Source organism: Phoxinus phoxinus (assembly GCF_949152265.1).
Source record: "Phoxinus phoxinus genome assembly, chromosome: 8".
Classification (NCBI taxonomy): Eukaryota; Metazoa; Chordata; class Actinopteri; order Cypriniformes; family Leuciscidae; genus Phoxinus; species Phoxinus phoxinus.
The window spans coordinates 55,337-75,582 of record NC_136883.1 but is presented as its reverse complement, the minus strand read 5'-3'; the positions used below and the strand labels follow the sequence as shown (position 1 = coordinate 75,582).

Here is a 20,246-nt window from a genome sequence, read left to right as displayed (position 1 = left end):
CACTCATGCACACACTCACTCACACACCATTCACACACCCATTCACACACTCATTCACACACTCATTCACACACTCATTCACACACCCATTCACACACCCATTCACACACTCATTCACACACTCATGCACACACTCATTCACACACTCATTCACACACTCATGCACACCCATTCACACACTCATTCACACACTCATTCACACACCCATTCACACACCCATTCACACACTCATTCACACACTCATTCACACACTCATGCACACACCCATTCACACACTCATTCACACACCCATTCACACACTCATTCACACACTCATTAACACACTCATTCACACACTCATTCACACACTCATGCACACACTCATGCACACACTCATTCACACACTCATTCACACACCCATTCACACACTCATTCACACACTCATTCACACAGCCATTAACACACCCATTCACACACCCATTCACACACTCATTCACACACTCATGCACACACTCATGCACACACTCATTCACACACCCATTCACACACTCATTCACACACTCATTCACACACTCATGCACACCCATTCACACACTCATTCACACACTCATTCACACACCCATTCACACACCCATTCACACACTCATTCACACACTCATTCACACACTCATGCACACACTCATTCACACACTCATTCACACACCCATTCACACACTCATTCACACACTCATTCACACACTCATTCACACACTCATTCACACACTCATGCACACACTCATTCACACACTCATTCACACACTCATTCACACACCCATTCACACACTCATTCACACACTCATTCACACAGCCATTAACACACCCATTCACACACCCATTCACACACTCATTCACACACTCATGCACACACTCATGCACACACTCATTCACACACTCATTCACACACCCATTCACACACTCATTCACACACTCATTCACACACTCATGCACACACTCATTCACACACTCATGCACACACTCATTCACACACCCATTCACACACTCATTCACACATTCATTCACACACTCATGCACACACTCATTCACACACTCATTCACACACTCATTCACACACCCATTCACACATTCATTCACACACTCATGCACACACTCATTCACACACTCATGCACACACTCATTCACACACCCATTCACACACTCATTCACACACTCATTCACACACCCATTCACACACCCATTCACACACTCATTCACACACCCATTCACACACTCATTCACACACTCATTCACATGCAGGGGTCATGCAGCTCGTCGGGGGCAGCCGGGGTTAGGGGTCTTGCTCATGGACACCTCGACACTTGGTCAGGTGGTTATGCAGATATTATAAAACCATTCAAATAAAACACAAATCATTTCTTTATGATATCAATTGTTGACTTGAGAATTGACTTGAGTTGTTTATATTCAAGAGTCCTTTTTGTCGAGTCAAGCCTGAGTCTCAGGTCCGAGTCACGAACTCGAGTGCCCACCTCTGGACTGTGCCTGCATCATCTCAGAGAAACTCATCTGACTCGAGTCAGGACACGAGTGACCACAGAGTCCAGGCTGATGTCACAGAATCCCACTGGTTCTTACACTGATCATTCAGCAGCAGAACATGCAGGGTTTGAGCACTGGTGGGGAATAGCGCTCACTTCATAATGACTTGAGAAAATAGAGTACAAGTTGCATGGACTATGTTTATGATAATTTATGTTGTTTTGGTCCTTTTTGGAGCTTGGTGACTAGTGGTCGTTCTATGGGAAAGGCTAGCTCACACATTCAGCTAAACATCATGGAAGAAAGGAAGCCATGCAGGTTTGGAACAACACAAGTAAACACAGAGCATTTATTCCTTCCACATTCTCTCTCATTTGAACAGAATAACAGAAGAGAGGATCGGACTCACCCAGAAGAGCAGATTGAAGAACACCATGCCGTATCTCAGGGCCCTCAGGCATCCCTCGGCCATCCTGCAGCGCCGCAGCTCTAGGAGGAAGATGAAGGACAGGTCCAGGTAAAACACCACATACTTTCTGCCCTGTGCTGTGGTGTAGCTGGCCTTCGTTTTCTGTGGCCCGGGGGCGGTGCGGATGCCGAAGATGAAGGGTGAGCTGTGGTATTCGTACTCCCCGCTGTAGCGCAGAGGAGGAGAGCCCGGCTTGCTGTCCAGAGAGGGACTGCGCCGGTACGGGGTCTCGTCTGTACTCGAGCGCCGCATCTTTGGGTCGGGGGCCGGGGCTGGGGCCGGAGCCCGGACCCCCACAGGCCAGATGATCCCCACTTTTACAAGACAAGTCACAAAGTAGGAAACGTGATAAACTAGCAAGTTGGAAAGCACAAGCCTTAAAACATGGACATTATTTGTTGTTTTGATCAAAAGGAGTTCGCATCTTTTTAAACAGCAAAAACAAGCCAAATGTTACAAGCTGTAGACATTCGAGGTCCACCCACAGTCCTTAGTGTTCAATCAGTTTTAACTGCGGATTCAATATCTTCCAGACGCACTTCATTAATTTCCAGCGATGCAACTAATCCTCACTGGACCCTGCGAGATCAACGACACCGGTGCCGTGACGCCGCTTCACTCGGGAGGATGCCTTCCCACAAACACACACTGAACCAGACTCGTTTCATCATGAGCGGCCACTGCGCCTGGCGAATACACAACCCTCGCACGCCTGGAGGTTTGCAGACGGGAGAAACAAGCCGTCGTCCCACTCACGCCTGGACTGCAGAATATCCAGTATTCTCTTGACCTCCAAACCGGCTGAAGGTTCCCCGACCGCACGAACGGACAGATGAGGACAGATGCACGCGCACGGTTGTGATACACAGAGGATTGCACTGCTTTGCTCATCAAGGTTTCAATCTTCAGTTCTGAACCAACACATCATCTCTTCAACCGGCCCTCGTGCTGCTACTCATTTACTGGCAAACCTTTTGTACGTTTCTTTCCTTAAAATCGAGTTTCCTTTATCCACGCTAGTGATTTCTCCTTCTGCCTCTTTCTCTGTGTGTGTTTGCTCAGGATGCAGAGAGAGAGAGCATGAACAGGTCAGTGCATCGAGCCGCTTCTGTCCGCTGTGCTCTCAGCACACAAGATCCTGCGATTATTCCTGCGCTCGTACACCCCCTCACACACACACACACACACGCTGAGCGCACGCAGTCTCTCACCTCCTCTTTCTCTGGTAACTGTCGCACAAATCATCCAGACTCTGGCCACGCCTCCTCCCAGCTCATCCAATCATCTTCCACTGCTCGCCATCTTCCTTCAACACACAGCTTCTCTTTATCTCTCATCTCCTCTTCTCAGTCAGCACACCAGCGCAACACACACCAGCGCAACACACACCAGCGCAACACACACCAGCGCAACACACACCAGCGCAACACACACCAGCGCAACACACACCAGCGCAACACACACCAGCGCAACACACACCAGCGCAACACACACCAGCGCAACACACACCAGCGCAAGCGATTACAGCAGCGATGCCGAATATCTGCTGTGCAACACACTTCATCTCTCCTCCTCGTTCTGCTCGTGTTCATGAGCTGTGTGTGTGTGTTCATGAGCTGTGTGTGTTCATGAGCTGGTGTGTGTTCATGAGCTGGTGTGTGTTCATGAGCTGTGTGTGTTCATGAGCTGGTGTGTGTGTTCATGAGCTGTGTGTGTGTTCATGAGCTGTGTGTGTTCATGAGCTGTGTGTGTTCATGAGCTGGTGTGTGTGTTCATGAGCTGGTGTGTGTGTTCATGAGCTGGTGTGTGTGTTCATGAGCTGGTGTGTGTGTTCATGAGCTGTGTGTGTTCATGAGCTGTGTGTGTTCATGAGCTGGTGTGTGTTCATGAGCTGGTGTGTTCATGAGCTGTGTGTGTTCATGAGCTGTGTGTGTGTTCATGAGCTGTGTGTGTTCATGAGCTGGAGTGTGTGTTCATGAGCTGGTGTGTGTGTTCATGAGCTGGTGTGTGTTCATGAGCTGGTGTGTGTGTTCATGAGCTGTGTGTGTTCATGAGCTGGTGTGTGTGTTCATGAGCTGGTGTGTGTGTTCATGAGCTGGTGTGTGTGTGTTCATGAGCTGGTGTGTGTGTTCATGAGCTGTGTGTGTTCATGAGCTGGTGTGTGTTCATGAGCTGGTGTGTGTTCATGAGCTGGTGTGTGTTCATGAGCTGTGTGTGTTCATGAGCTGCTGTGTGTGTTCATGAGCTGTGTGTGTTCATGAGCTGGTGTGTGTGTTCATGAGCTGTGTGTGTTCATGAGCTGTGTGTTCATGAGCTGTGTGTTCATGAGCTGTGTGTGTTCATGAGCTGTGTGTGTTCATGAGCTGTGTGTGTTCATGAGCTGGTGTGTGTGTTCATGAGCTGTGTGTGTTCATGAGCTGCTGTGTGTGTTCATGAGCTGTGTGTGTTCATGAGCTGGTGTGTGTTCATGAGCTGTGTGTGTTCATGAGCTGCTGTGTGTGTTCATGAGCTGTGTGTGTTCATGAGCTGGTGTGTGTTCATGAGCTGGTGTGTGTGTTCATGAGCTGTGTGTGTTCATGAGCTGTGTGTGTTCATGAGCTGTGTGTGTTCATGAGCTGTGTGTGTTCATGAGCTGGTGTGTGTTCATGAGCTGTGTGTGTTCATGAGCTGTGTGTGTTCATGAGCTGGTGTGTGTTCATGAGCTGTGTGTGTGTTCATGAGCTGTGTGTGTTCATGAGCTGGTGTGTGTTCATGAGCTGTGTGTGTTCATGAGCTGTGTGTGTTCATGAGCTGGTGTGTGTGTTCATGAGCTGGTGTGTGTTCATGAGCTGGTGTGTGTTCATGAGCTGTGTGTGTTCATGAGCTGCTGTGTGTGTTCATGAGCTGTGTGTGTTCATGAGCTGTGTGTGTTCATGAGCTGGTGTGTGTGTTCATGAGCTGTGTGTGTTCATGAGCTGTGTGTGTTCATGAGCTGTGTGTGTTCATGAGCTGGTGTGTGTTCATGAGCTGTGTGTGTTCATGAGCTGTGTGTGTGTTCATGAGCTGGTGTGTGTTCATGAGCTGTGTGTGTTCCTGAGCTGGTGTGTGTGTTCATGAGCTGTGTGTGTTCATGAGCTGGTGTGTGTGTTCATGAGCTGTGTGTGTTCATGAGCTGGTGTGTGTGTTCATGAGCTGTGTGTGTTCATGAGCTGTGTGTGTTCATGAGCTGTGTGTGTTCATGAGCTGGTGTGTGTGTTCATGAGCTGTGTGTGTGTTCATGAGCTGTGTGTGTTCATGAGCTGGTGTGTGTGTTCATGAGCTGGTGTGTGTTCATGAGCTGTGTGTGTTCATGAGCTGTGTGTGTGTTCATGAGCTGTGTGTGTTCATGAGCTGGTGTGTGTTCATGAGCTGTGTGTGTTCATGAGCTGGTGTGTGTTCATGAGCTGTGTGTGTTCATGAGCTGGTGTGTGTTCATGAGCTGGTGTGTGTGTTCATGAGCTGGTGTGTGTGTTCATGAGCTGTGTGTGTTCATGAGCTGGTGTGTGTGTTCATGAGCTGTGTGTGTTCATGAGCTGGTGTGTGTTCATGAGCTGTGTGTGTTCATGAGCTGGTGTGTGTGTTCATGAGCTGTGTGTGTTCATGAGCTGGTGTGTGTGTTCATGAGCTGTGTGTGTTCATGAGCTGGTGTGTGTGTTCATGAGCTGTGTGTGTTCATGAGCTGGTGTGTGTTCATGAGCTGTGTGTGTTCATGAGCTGGTGTGTGTGTTCATGAGCTGTGTGTGTTCATGAGCTGGTGTGTGTGTTCATGAGCTGTGTGTGTTCATGAGCTGGTGTGTGTGTTCATGAGCTGTGTGTGTTCATGAGCTGGTGTGTGTTCATGAGCTGTGTGTGTTCATGAGCTGGTGTGTGTGTTCATGAGCTGGTGTGTGTTCATGAGCTGTGTGTGTTCATGAGCTGTGTGTGTTCATGAGCTGTGTGTGTTCATGAGCTGTGTGTGTTCATGAGCTGGTGTGTTCATGAGCTGGTGTGTGTTCATGAGCTGTGTGTGTTCATGAGCTGTGTGTGTTCATGAGCTGGTGTGTGTTCATGAGCTGGTGTGTGTGTTCATGAGCTGTGTGTGTTCATGAGCTTGTGTGTGTTCATGAGCTGGTGTGTGTTCATGAGCTGTGTGTGTTCATGAGCTGTGTGTGTTCATGAGCTGGTGTGTGTTCATGAGCTGGTGTGTGTGTTCATGAGCTGTGTGTGTTCATGAGCTTGTGTGTGTTCATGAGCTGGTGTGTGTGTTCATGAGCTGTGGGTGTTCATGAGCTGGTGTGTGTGTTCATGAGCTGGTGTGTGTGTTCATGAGCTGTGTGTGTTCATGAGCTGTGTGTGTTCATGAGCTGGTGTGTGTTCATGAGCTGGTGTGTGTTCATGAGCTGGTGTGTGTGTTCATGAGCTGTGTGTGTTCATGAGCTTGTGTGTGTTCATGAGCTGTGTGTGTTCATGAGCTGGTGTGTGTTCATGAGCTGGTGTGTGTTCATGAGCTGTGTGTGTTCATGAGCTGTGTGTGTTCATGAGCTGGTGTGTGTTCATGAGCTGGTGTGTGTTCATGAGCTGGTGTGTGTGTTCATGAGCTGGTGTGTGTTCATGAGCTGGTGTGTGTGTTCATGAGCTGGTGTGTGTGTTCATGAGCTGTGTGTGTGTTCATGAGCTGGTGTGTGTTCATGAGCTGTGTGTGTTCATGAGCTGTGTGTGTGTTCATGAGCTGGTGTGTGTTCATGAGCTGTGTGTGTTCATGAGCTGGTGTGTGTGTTCATGAGCTGTGTGTGTGTTCATGAGCTGGTGTGTGTGTTCATGAGCTGTGTGTGTTCATGAGCTGGTGTGTGTGTTCATGAGCTGGTGTGTGTGTTCATGAGCTGGTGTGTGTGTGTTCATGAGCTGGTGTGTGTGTTCATGAGCTGGTGTGTGTTCATGAGCTGGTGTGTGTTCATGAGCTGTGTGTGTTCATGAGCTGGTGTGTGTGTTCATGAGCTGTGTGTGTTCATGAGCTGTGTGTGTTCATGAGCTGTGTGTGTTCATGAGCTGTGTGTGTTCATGAGCTGTGTGTGTTCATGAGCTGGTGTGTGTTCATGAGCTGTGTGTGTTCATGAGCTGTGTGTGTTCATGAGCTGTGTGTGTTCATGAGCTGGTGTGTGTGTTCATGAGCTGGTGTGTGTGTTCATGAGCTGGTGTGTGTTCATGAGCTGGTGTGTGTTCATGAGCTGTGTGTGTTCATGAGCTGCTGTGTGTGTTCATGAGCTGTGTGTGTTCATGAGCTGTGTGTGTTCATGAGCTGGTGTGTGTGTTCATGAGCTGTGTGTGTTCATGAGCTGTGTGTGTTCATGAGCTGTGTGTGTTCATGAGCTGGTGTGTGTTCATGAGCTGGTGTGTGTGTTCATGAGCTGTGTGTGTTCATGAGCTGTGTGTGTGTTCATGAGCTGGTGTGTGTTCATGAGCTGTGTGTGTTCCTGAGCTGGTGTGTGTGTTCATGAGCTGTGTGTGTGTTCATGAGCTGGTGTGTGTGTTCATGAGCTGTGTGTGTTCATGAGCTGTGTGTGTTCATGAGCTGGTGTGTGTTCATGAGCTGTGTGTGTTCATGAGCTGTGTGTGTTCATGAGCTGTGTGTGTTCATGAGCTGGTGTGTGTGTTCATGAGCTGTGTGTGTTCATGAGCTGGTGTGTGTGTTCATGAGCTGGTGTGTGTGTTCATGAGCTGGTGTGTGTGTTCATGAGCTGGTGTGTGTGTTCATGAGCTGTGTGTGTTCATGAGCTGGTGTGTGTTCATGAGCTGGTGTGTGTTCATGAGCTGTGTGTGTTCATGAGCTGCTGTGTGTGTTCATGAGCTGTGTGTGTGTTCATGAGCTGGTGTGTGTGTTCATGAGCTGGTGTGTGTGTTCATGAGCTGGTGTGTGTGTTCATGAGCTGGTGTGTGTGTTCATGAGCTGTGTGTGTTAATGAGCTGGTGTGTGTGTTCATGAGCTGTGTGTGTTAATGAGCTGGTGTGTGTGTTCATGAGCTGGTGTGTGTTCATGAGCTGGTGTGTGTTCATGAGCTGGTGTGTGTTCATGAGCTGGTGTGTGTGTTCATGAGCTGTGTGTGTTCATGAGCTGGTGTGTGTGTTCATGAGCTGGTGTGTGTTCATGAGCTGTGTGTGTGTGTTCATGAGCTGTGTGTGTTCATGAGCTGGTGTGTGTGTTCATGAGCTGTGTGTGTTCATGAGCTGTGTGTGTTCATGAGCTGGTGTGTGTGTTCATGAGCTGGTGTGTGTTCATGAGCTGTGTGTGTTCATGAGCTGGTGTGTTCATGAGCTGTGTGTGTGTTCATGAGCTGTGTGTGTTCATGAGCTGGTGTGTGTTCATGAGCTGGTGTGTGTGTTCATGAGCTGGTGTGTGTTCATGAGCTGGTGTGTGTTCATGAGCTGGTGTGTGTGTTCATGAGCTGGTGTGTGTTCATGAGCTGGTGTGTGTTCATGAGCTGTGTGTGTGTTCATGAGCTGGTTTGTGTTCATGAGCTGGTGTGTGTGTTCATGAGCTGGTGTGTGTTCATGAGCTGGTGTGTGTGTTCATGAGCTGGTGTGTGTTCATGAGCTGGTGTGTGTTCATGAGCTGGTGTGTGTGTTCATGAGCTGGTGTGTGTTCATGAGCTGGTGTGTGTGTTCATGAGCTGTGTGTGTGTGTTCATGAGCTGGTGTGTGTTCATGAGCTGGTGTGTGTGTTCATGAGCTGGTGTGTGTTCATGAGCTGGTGTGTGTTCATGAGCTGGTGTGTGTTCATGAGCTGGTGTGTGTTCATGAGCTGGTGTGTGTGTTCATGAGCTGGTGTGTGTTCATGAGCTGGTGTGTGTTCATGAGCTGGTGTGTGTGTTCATGAGCTGGTGTGTGTGTTCATGAGCTGGTGTGTGTTCATGAGCTGGTGTGTGTGTTCATGAGCTGGTGTGTGTTCATGAGCTGGTGTGTGTGTTCATGAGCTGTGTGTGTTCATGAGCTGTGTGTGTTCATGAGCTGTGTGTGTTCATGAGCTGTGTGTGTTCATGAGCTGGTGTGTGTTCATGAGCTGGTGTGTGTGTTCATGAGCTGTGTGTGTTCATGAGCTGGTGTGTGTGTGTTCATGAGCTGGTGTGTGTTCATGAGCTGGTGTGTGTTCATGAGCTGGTGTGTGTGTTCATGAGCTGTGTGTGTTCATGAGCTGGTGTGTGTGTTCATGAGCTGTGTGTGTTCATGAGCTGTGTGTGTTCATGAGCTGGTGTGTGTGTTCATGAGCTGTGTGTGTTCATGAGCTGGTGTGTGTGTTCATGAGCTGTGTGTGTTCATGAGCTGGTGTGTGTGTTCATGAGCTGGTGTGTGTGTTCATGAGCTGGTGTGTGTGTTCATGAGCTGGTGTGTGTGTTCATGAGCTGGTGTGTGTGTTCATGAGCTGTGTGTGTTCATGAGCTGGTGTGTGTGTTCATGAGCTGTGTGTGTTCATGAGCTGGTGTGTGTGTTCATGAGCTGTGTGTGTTCATGAGCTGTGTGTGTTCATGAGCTGGTGTGTGTGTTCATGAGCTGTGTGTGTTCATGAGCTGTGTGTGTTAATGAGCTGGTGTGTGTGTTCATGAGCTGTGTGTGTGTTCATGAGCTGTGTGTGTGATCATGAGCTGGTGTGTGTTCATGAGCTGGTGTGTGTTCATGAGCTGTGTGTGTTCATGAGCTGCTGTGTGTGTGTGTTCATGAGCTGTGTGTGTTCATGAGCTGGTGTGTGTGATCATGAGCTGGTGTGTGTATTCATGAGCTGTGTGTGTGTTCATGAGCTGTGTGTGTTCATGAGCTGCTGTGTGTGTGTGTTCATGAGCTGGTGTGTGTGTTCATGAGCTGTGTGTGTTCATGAGCTGGTGTGTGTGATCATGAGCTGGTGTGTGTATTCATGAGCTGTGTGTGTGTTCATGAGCTGTGTGTGTTCATGAGCTGGTGTGTGTGATCATGAGCTGTGTGTGTTCATGAGCTGGTGTGTGTTCATGAGCTGTGTGTGTTCATGAGCTGCTGTGTGTGTGTGTTCATGAGCTGGTGTGTGTGTTCATGAGCTGTGTGTGTTCATGAGCTGGTGTGTGTGATCATGAGCTGGTGTGTGTATTCATGAGCTGTGTGTGTGTTCATGAGCTGTGTGTGTTCATGAGCTGGTGTGTGTGTTCATGAGCTGTGTGTGTTCATGAGCTGGTGTGTGTTCATGAGCTGTGTGTGTTCATGAGCTGCTGTGTGTGTGTGTTCATGAGCTGGTGTGTGTGTTCATGAGCTGTGTGTGTTCATGAGCTGGTGTGTGTGATCATGAGCTGGTGTGTGTATTCATGAGCTGTGTGTGTGTTCATGAGCTGTGTGTGTTCATGAGCTGGTGTGTGTGATCATGAGCTGGTGTGTGTGTTCATGAGCTGTGTGTGTGTTCATGAGCTGTGTGTGTTCATGAGCTGGTGTGTGTGTTCATGAGCTGGTGTGTGTATTCATGAGCTGGTGTGTGTTCATGAGCTGGTGTGTGTGTTCATGAGCTGTGTGTGTGTTCATGAGCTGTGTGTGTTCATGAGCTGGTGTGTGTGTTCATGAGCTGGTGTGTGTATTCATGAGCTGGTGTGTGTTCATGAGCTGGTGTGTGTGTTCATGAGCTGGTGTGTGTTCATGAGCTGGTGTGTGTGTTCATGAGCTGGTGTGTGTGTTCATGAGCTGGTGTGTGTGTTTATGAGCTGTGTGTGTGTTCATGAGCTGGTGTGTGTGTTCATGAGCTGGTGTGTGTGTTTATGAGCTGTGTGTGTGTTCATGAGCTGGTGTGTGTGTTCATGAGCTGGTGTGTGTGTTCATGAGCTGGTGTGTGTGTTCATGAGCTGGTGTGTGTGTTCATGAGCTGGTGTGTGTGTTCATGAGCTGGTGTGTGTGTTCATGAGCTGGTGTGTGTGTTCATGAGCTGTGTGTGTTCATGAGCTGTGTGTGTTCATGAGCTGGTGTGTGTTCATGAGCTGTGTGTGTTCATGAGCTGGTGTGTGTGTTCATGAGCTGGTGTGTGTGTTCATGAGCTGTGTGTGTTCATGAGCTGTGTGTGTTCATGAGCTGTGTGTGTGTTCATGAGCTGGTGTGTGTGTTCATGAGCTGGTGTGTGTTCATGAGCTGTGTGTGTTCATGAGCTGGTGTGTGTGTGTTCATGAGCTGGTGTGTGTGTGTGTTCATGAGCTGGTGTGTGTGTTCATGAGCTGGTGTGTGTGTTCATGAGCTGTGTGTGTTCATGAGCTGTGTGTGTGTTCATGAGCTGTGTGTGTTCATGAGCTGGTGTGTCTTCATGAGCTGGTGTGTGTGTTCATGAGCTGGTGTGTGTGTTCATGAGCTGGTGTGTGTGTGTTCATGAGCTGTGTGTGTTCATGAGCTGGTGTGTGTGTTCATGAGCTGTGTGTGTTCATGAGCTGTGTGTGTGTTCATGAGCTGTGTGTGTGTTCATGAGCTGGTGTGTGTTCATGAGCTGTGTGTGTTCATGAGCTTTGTGTGTGTGTGTTCATGAGCTGGTGTGTGTTCATGAGCTGTGTGTGTTCATGAGCTGTGTGTGTTCATGAGCTGTGTGTGTTCCTGAGCTGGTGTGTGTGTTCATGAGCTGGTGTGTGTTCATGAGCTGGTGTGTGTGTTCATGAGCTGGTGTGTGTTCATGAGCTGGTGTGTGTTCATGAGCTGGTGTGTGTGTTCATGAGCTGGTGTGTGTGTTTATGAGCTGTGTGTGTGTTTATGAGCTGTGTGTGTGTTCATGAGCTGGTGTGTGTGTTCATGAGCTGTGTGTGTTCATGAGCTGGTGTGTGTGTTCATGAGCTGGTGTGTGTGTTTATGAGCTGTGTGTGTGTTCATGAGCTGGTGTGTGTGTTCATGAGCTGGTGTGTGTGTTCATGAGCTGTGTGTGTTCATGAGCTGGTGTGTGTGTTCATGAGCTGGTGTGTGTGTTCATGAGCTGGTGTGTGTGTTCATGAGCTGGTGTGTGTGTTCATGAGCTGGTGTGTGTGTGTTCATGAGCTGTGTGTGTTCATGAGCTGGTGTGTGTGTTCATGAGCTGTGTGTGTTCATGAGCTGTGTGTGTGTTCATGAGCTGTGTGTGTGTTCATGAGCTGGTGTGTGTTCATGAGCTGTGTGTGTTCATGAGCTTTGTGTGTGTGTGTTCATGAGCTGGTGTGTGTTCATGAGCTGTGTGTGTTCATGAGCTGTGTGTGTTCATGAGCTGTGTGTGTTCCTGAGCTGGTGTGTGTGTTCATGAGCTGGTGTGTGTGTTCATGAGCTGGTGTGTGTTCATGAGCTGGTGTGTGTGTTCATGAGCTGGTGTGTGTGTTCATGAGCTGGTGTGTGTGTTTATGAGCTGTGTGTGTGTTTATGAGCTGTGTGTGTATTCATGAGCTGGTGTGTGTGTTCATGAGCTGTGTGTGTTCATGAGCTGGTGTGTGTGTTCATGAGCTGGTGTGTGTGTTTATGAGCTGTGTGTGTGTTCATGAGCTGGTGTGTGTGTTCATGAGCTGGTGTGTGTGTTCATGAGCTGTGTGTGTTCATGAGCTGGTGTGTGTGTTCATGAGCTGGTGTGTGTGTTCATGAGCTGGTGTGTGTGTTCATGAGCTGGTGTGTGTGTTCATGAGCTGGTGTGTGTGTTCATGAGCTGTGTGTGTTCATGAGCTGGTGTGTGTGTTCATGAGCTGGTGTGTGTTCATGAGCTGGTGTTTAGACACTGTGATGCACAAATAACATGTTATAATTGAGATTCTTTTGCAAGTAGGGTCTGAGTGAATTTATTAACCCGCTAAGTTCAATTTTTCATAGTTTGTTATTTGAATCAATTCCTTCAACATATTTCTATAACACAGTTATATCTTGTCGTGTTGTTTTTTTCTTGTCATGTGTTACTGTCTAACATTGATTTGAGATTAACATGCTGTTGGGTTATACAACTATTCAAGCAAGTGTTAAATTAAGTACTACTACAAAACAAAAACATACATACAGTGGTAACATTGTCAAACATTCATTTAAACATTGTCTGTCAAAATATTGTGATCTGTTCATTAGATCTTGAAGTCGTGTCTGTTCCTGCCTGACGCTTTTATTCCCAGCTAACATTACTGTGGCCAACTCATTCCCAGTCTGTCTAAAGCTTCATTACTGTGGCCAACTCATTCCCAGTCTGTCTAAAGCTTCATTACTGTGTCTCTGTCTGCTCTGATCCTCTGATCCTCTGCAGGCGCTCCATCATCCTGTCCAATCAGTTCAGTGTGTATTGTGTTTAGAGGACTGTACACTCCTGATTCCACAGACTAACACATATGCTACCAAATGCATGCAAACACTGTGTATGATTTTTGTTCTATCACAGAAAATGACCCAAAAAGCTCCTTACTTTCCGATTTCCTTTAATAAAGGAAGGTGCCAGGGCTCGACATTAAGCTTTTCCATGGACAGGAATATTTTAAATATAAAATTATTAGTAAACTATTAGCAAATTAGTTTCACGAGTTCACACTTACAAATAAGTCAGATGGAATAAATGGTATGCATATTTGGCGTGCTGTCCGAGGAGAGGTATTCGGTCCGAACCCAGAGTACTCCCCCGTATGGCTGGTTTAGGAAGTGACCAGGCGAGTGTGAGGAGACGGCGGTGGAGGAATGCTGAAGAACTGTCGAGGAACGTTGGTGAGTCAAATGAGTGTGTATATAGGTCTCCACTCGTGCTGATTGGACAGAAATGTTGATTACTGATTGTTGACAGCTGGTTGGAATGATGTGATAATTGGATCAATTATTTGAACGTGCTCCTCCCGAACTTTGTTTATCAAACATCATAAAATGAGCTTCTGGTTACAATGTTGAGTGTTTCTACAAGTGCAATGCTGTTGATTTCTGGAAACCCATCCATCCATCCATCCATTATATATCTATCTATCATCCATCCATCCATTATATCACCGCCATGGCCGCCCGAAGGGTCCTCACCGCCATGGCCGCCCGAAGGGTCCTCACCGCCATGGCCGCCCGAAGGGTCCTCACCGCCATGGCCGCCCGAAGGGTCCTCACCGCCATGGCCGCCCGAAGGGTCCTCACCGCCATGGCCGCCCGAAGGGTCCTCACCGCCATGGCCGCCCGAAGGGTCCTCACCACCGTGGCCGCCCGAGGGGTCGTCTCCGCCGTGGCCACTCGAAGGGTCCTCACCACCATGGACGCCTGAGGGTCCGTCTGCTCCGCCATGGCCACGCCCTCATCCTGCTCCGCCCTGGCCACCTGCACGTCCTGCTCCGCCCTGGAGGCTTCCTGCTCCAGATCGGCCACCTGTTCATCAGCCTCCAGGGCGCCCACCCTCCCACCCCTTTGGATGTTTTACGGCGCGAGGACGCGCCTGGGGGGAGGGGGGGGTTCTGTCACATTGTTAATGTGTTTTCTGTTGTTTCTATGGACTTTTAGGTTGTTTTTTCTCATTCAGTGTTTTTCGTCATCTCTGTCGTCATTTTCATTAGTTCATTTTCATCACCTGTCTAGTTAATCAGTTAATCACCCTTCATTGTCTTCACCTGTTGTACCCTCGTCATCCTCTGTATTTAAGTTCCTGTCTTTCTCCCTTCAGTTGTCGGTCAATGTTTGATTATGTTACAGTGTATCGTGAGTGTTTCCGTTTTGTGTAAGCTTTATCATAGTAAAAGTTTGAATTGGAGCTTTGTGCCTTTGCCTTTGTCTTCATCCGCACCATACCCGTGACAGTCATAGCGTAAGCGATTGGATGTAGTTAGTTTTAGTTTGAAGTTAGAGACGTTGGAAGCAACACAGTTTTTTTTACCGTGCATACCATTGTCTATGTATAATTTTGTTTTATAATTTTGTTTTGGAAGTAAACATTTTAAAAGAAGACCGTTTGGTTTGCTCGTGTTTCAAATACTGGTTGTAGTTAGACTGACTTCAAAAAGTGGTACAGAAGAAAAAGAAGAAACTAGGTGCCACTACAATTTATGAACCCTAACTGCAGTAATGGCTGTAAAAACACTTTAAAACCAATGAGATTTTAAACAGATTCAAACAAGAGTTCAGAGGAACTGAAGTAACAGAACATTATTTAACAGTTTATAGCCGGATTACTTCAGACACAATGTCTCTTATCATCTACCTTTACACGCAATGGCCTGAAAATGAACTATTTAAGGGTTAACCAGTGAAATTACAGTATATCCTACCTTCTTTCTTCCTCACGTCTATCAGTAAATATACAGCAGAATGCAACAGAAAACTGTTCCATAGAGAAGCATTTATACTGCACATTATCATTATATTCATAATGAAAGACTATGATGTGATGGAAAAATGTGTCCAGATCATCACAAGAATTGCAATGCATCTTTAATGACTCTCTGAGTGGCTCTTTCAGTGCTATGCATACTTTAAGTTTTAATATGTTGTTAATATTTAAGTTAAGTCATGGAGTAAGGAATACCGTTTCCGGCTCCAAGCCTTCATTAGAGAACAACCATAACCCGTAATCTCAACAGCCGTTAATGAGCAATATTCATTCATATCCCTGAACACCAACACGCTTCCCGGACACCAACATTTTAACGATTTATAAAAGATGAATCACTGTCTGGCCAACTGAGATTCTGGTGTGGAGATAAAAATGAAGATCAGAGATATCTACAATAGATATATCTATCCATCCATCCATCCATCCATCCATCCATCCATATGCCTTTGTTCTTGTGAAAAGTGTCTACATTTCCAGTTTAGTGTCCACAGAAACCTTTGGATTTTTAAGCAACCAAATTCAAAAACATCTCATTTGTCCAATTCTGTGTCTTTGTTTTAGTTGCTCTAGAAACTCATATTCAGATTTGTATAAATGACACGTATAGTAATTGGCATGTTTTCTCTCACTCACCTCAGTAGTTGCTTCTTACGGTGTTGTTCTTCCTCATGGTGTGTGTTCTCACGGAGTGTGAAGCGTGTGGAGTGTGTTCCCGGTGCTCTGGTCAGGGTTAGGGAGGGACACCGTCAGGCATCCCAGGAATGCAGTAATGTTATTCCTGACTGAGACTGTGTTTATGTTCTGTGTGGACTCCAGTGTGGCTTTTCTCTCAGTCTTCTAACATCTTACTGCAATAACAACTTAGATATGTCATCACTAAAGTGAGTTGAAATGAGGTTGTGTTGAAGCTCTGTGTTCATATAAGGGTTTAGTGTGTGCAACACAGACACAGAACTACTGTCTCTAATGAGGATGGATCTGATGTACATCAGTGATGAGGCTTTCTCAATCCTTCAAACGATTGAAATAGTCGCTTTGAAACATGGTTCACTGAAACACTAGCGCCACCTGCTGGTCAAAGGCAACGATGGCTGAGATTTCACACTACAAAATGTGCCTACTTAAATGCAGACTTTCATGAAAAAAGCTATTTTATAATAGTATATTTATGCTTCTATATAATAGTATTATTTCTTTGAAATAGACAAGTAAATGAACGATGATGAAAAGTGGGCATAACAGGGGAGAAGAAACAACAACATTTCTTTCAAAATACAATTTACTATGTTAGTTACACACAGACTGTTCACTTCAGATCTTCAGTTTGGCGTCACCGTGGCGATGATGACGTAACGATGTTGAAATCACGCAATGTACATATCTCGACCACTGATATTTATCATAGACCTGTCCAGGGCCGTAGCTAGAGGATCCGGGGCCCCCTGAAAAAATATTGATGTGGGCCCCCCACCACCCTCCACCAATATATTTTCTGCATGCATACTCATATATTGTTGGCGTACTGTACAATATGCATGGAGGCCCACATGTAACTAGGGTTTTCTTACAAAATAACAAAGCAGATAAATAAATGTAAATCAAGATTTTAATGAACATCAGCAAAAGCAAAATAAACAAATATAACATTAAATATAAAAAGAAAATAGGCCTAAATAGACAAATTTAATTTCTTTCAAAAATGAACATTGAAATAACTAATAAAATTATACAAGTATATAGTATATGTATATCGGTTTGTTTGATCTTTAACCTTTGATGACCTTACACGTCACTTCACTAGGATAAACCAAAATCCCATTGTCTGACCTTTTTGTTGGCAAAGTCACTGATTCTGTCCTTATTTATCTTACCCCATTGGCAGATTATTTGACATGTTTTAAGCAAAAACTTTTTAGCAAAAAAAGATTTCACTTATCTAGTAAATGCATCTTGATTTAAGAATTTTGAGAAATTTGGACGGGAAACAAGACAAAAATACTGAGTAAGAAAGGCATTTTTTTGCAGTTTGAGTATCTTAAAATTCTATAAAATTACAACTAATAAAAATTAACAAAAAGCTTGAAGTGGAGTGAAGTGAGGTGTAAAGTCATCAAAGGTTAGGCCTATAAATAAAAAATAAATAAATAATAAGAAAACCAATTTTTTAAAAAGGAACGGTAAAATAATGTTTTTATGGGTTGTAACACAGTCTCATCTCAAAACGTCACATACTGACGTGGTTTGACCATACGGCAACATACGACGAAAAGGGTACCCCTATAACGTCAATATGAGACGGTTCAGGTTATGGTTAGGTTTAGGTATAGGTTAGGGTACCGTTAGGGGGCGCTGCTGGTGCGCTTATGTCTCCGTCTCATATTGACGTTATGGGGTACCCTTTTCGTCGTATGTTGCCGTATGGTCAAACCACGTAAGTAACAGTCTTAAGAATGTAGTCAAAGTTTTAAAAAAGATTTATCTTATTATGTATTTTAATAGAGATAATATGGAACTGGTAAAATAATATTTAAATAAAGCTCATACATTTATTCGTGTTTCTTGATGTAATAAACACATCACCAGCCAGCAGGTCATATTATGCATAATGCAATGCGTCGTGTCTCGTGTCAAGTTATTTACAATAGTGAAAAGGACAGGGATTTTAATCGCGTAATCATTCAGTCGGTTGTAGTGCCCCTCGCGCCCGTTAATGAAAAGTGAAAGAAGACGGTAGTTTTCTGATTCTCAGCGAAATAACAATACAATACACTAACCTGCGTTAAAGAAGGTTTTAATTGACTGGGATCCAACAACTCTCCTGGCCTCCCTCTCCTTCTTTTCGTGGCGTTTCTGATAACCAGATTTGTATTTTCTTTTTCCCGACATTTTTCCAGTGAGTCAGTTCCACCAGATTAACGTCTTCAGGCAATGCCGCCTCAATTCTGATTGGTTCTCTTCACGAGCTGGGGCGGGGTATTTATTAATAACTAATAAATAGATCGGACTAAACCATTTTTAGGGAGGTAAGAGAAGCAGCTATTTGGAAAAAAATATTTAACCAAGTTGCATGTTTTTTTGTGGTTTTCATTTTAAATCTCAGGCATACAACTACTAAATATTATAATTATTCATACAATAGTGTCCCTATAGTATAACTGCTGGATTTTGTGGGGCCCCCTGGGCAGCGGGGGCCCCTATAATTGTCACCACCTTTCACCCCACCAGCGACGGCCCTGGACCTGTCTTATAACGTCAGGACGTTTGTCTGAAGAGCGGTCCTGGGACATCATCAGCACGGCAATGCAGCGCAGCGTCCGTTCCGCTTCTCAGGGAACAGGGTTATAGTCAAGTAACCCGGAACGTTCCCTTTCAAAAGCTACAATCAATGCTGGGAACGAGCGCATTGGGAACGAGATGCCCACGCCGCCGTGCTTGAAGGTGTCTGGACGAAGGACCTTCGCCTGGACCGATGACACCGCAGCGCTGAAGTGTCCACTAGCCTCTCCCTATGGAGGATCCCTGTACCACTCTACAGATAAAGCGTCGGGATAATCTCGGTTTCGCGTATCCACCCCGAAGTGATAAAACTCTGTCTAAAAATGTTTAAGGCCAGACAAGTAGTTTGTTTAGGATTGGTTTGTAGGGAATTACAAACATGCGCACATATATTCAAACGCAAATAACTATAGAGTTAATTCTTGATGCGCTCGTGAGCGCCGTCAGTGTTTCTCACAGGTTCAGTGTAAAGTCTGTGTAGAGAGAACGCTGTCGTCTTAGCGGCCCCTAATTTAATAACTAATGATCGTTGCGACGGAAGTGAATCAATCAAAATTAACTTTAGCTGGAAAATAACATTATTCAAGAACCGCTATAAAGACAAAACAATCTGTTCCCTTAAACTATACGTTTATCTCTGTAAAGCCGCTGTGAAACAATCTACACTGTTAAAAGCGCTGTATAAATGAAGATGACTTGACTTGACGAAGTGAACTAAATTAATAACTTTTTTACAACAAAAATGAACCATCACTGGACTTACTTAAGCTGGGCTGACGCTATTTTCTTCTAGAAACAAACTTTGTTGCAATATTTTCCTGTTATCTCTGTAAAGCTGCTTTGAAACACTCTGTATTGTAAAAAGCGCTGTATAAATTACTACTACTAAGTTACTACTATAAGTTACTACTACTTACTTGGACTCCTTACGGTTGTGTAGGTGTGCTCACAAGAACGCAGGAAAGCCCTGGACATTAGCTTGTGATGTCGACTCAAGGTCGTGAGGGACTGGCATACAAGTGAACAAAACTAACGAACGGAAACGGGAAAGGGAGGCGGCAATAATTTTATTTATAAACTGTATTTAATTCATCAGCAATAAATACAGCCAAATATCAATCAGACAATCAAACAGGGTCTGGATGACAGGCTGTGTTTAACTCCTTCATCAGATCAGCCTGATAATGCGATCCCAGCGGAGACAAGGCCGTCTCTCGGGTCTGAGGCGTCATGTGACCGCGAGCCTTCGCACCGGAGATAGTCGAATCGGTCGACGTCGAGGACACAAAGACACGTCATGTATATGTATATATTATATATTTACAATCTTTATTTATAAGCTTTGAATGTTTTATGGGACTCTTTTTGATGTGAACAGTGCTTACTTTGTTGCTGACTTATTTCTCTTTTTGACTTTTAAACCCTTTTGTTAGATCGTTGAGAGAAAATCTGCACACTGCCAGTGACAGACTAAACAACTCCTAACCAAGATCTGCAGTAGAGAGAGAGGAGATGCTTGCACAGCAAACACACACAGAGGTCTCTGAAGACACACGACCTGACGGTGGGCCTGCGGCTCAGCTAATACAGCCTCGCGTCGCGGGTGCGCGCCGGTGACGTCACCGACCGAGGCCATATTACTTCCGGCGTGTTTACACACTATATTCACAGCGGGTCACGATTAAAGGCGTTCCCAAAGCGCTGAGCAGCGCAGCATCGATTGCAGCTTTTTCAGGG

The 20,246-nt window shown here is 45.8% G+C and overlaps 1 protein-coding gene across 2 annotated transcripts in view; it reads right to left on the bottom strand.

Annotated features, from left to right (window-relative positions):
* The window catches only part of tspan4a (tetraspanin 4a), a 59,863-nt gene extending 43,914 nt beyond the window's left edge, over positions 1 to 15,949 (bottom strand). For both annotated transcript variants that reach the window (XM_079621346.1, XM_079621347.1), the window contains exons 1-2: positions 15,867 to 15,949; positions 1,925 to 2,298 (exon numbers count right to left, since the gene is read on the bottom strand). In XM_079621346.1, coding sequence (XP_079477472.1) covers positions 1,925 to 2,236 — 312 coding nt within the window. In that variant the 5' untranslated portion in view covers positions 2,237 to 2,298; positions 15,867 to 15,949. The remainder of the gene's footprint in view (positions 1 to 1,924; positions 2,299 to 15,866) is intronic.
* Positions 15,950 to 20,246: the final 4,297 nt, after the last annotated feature.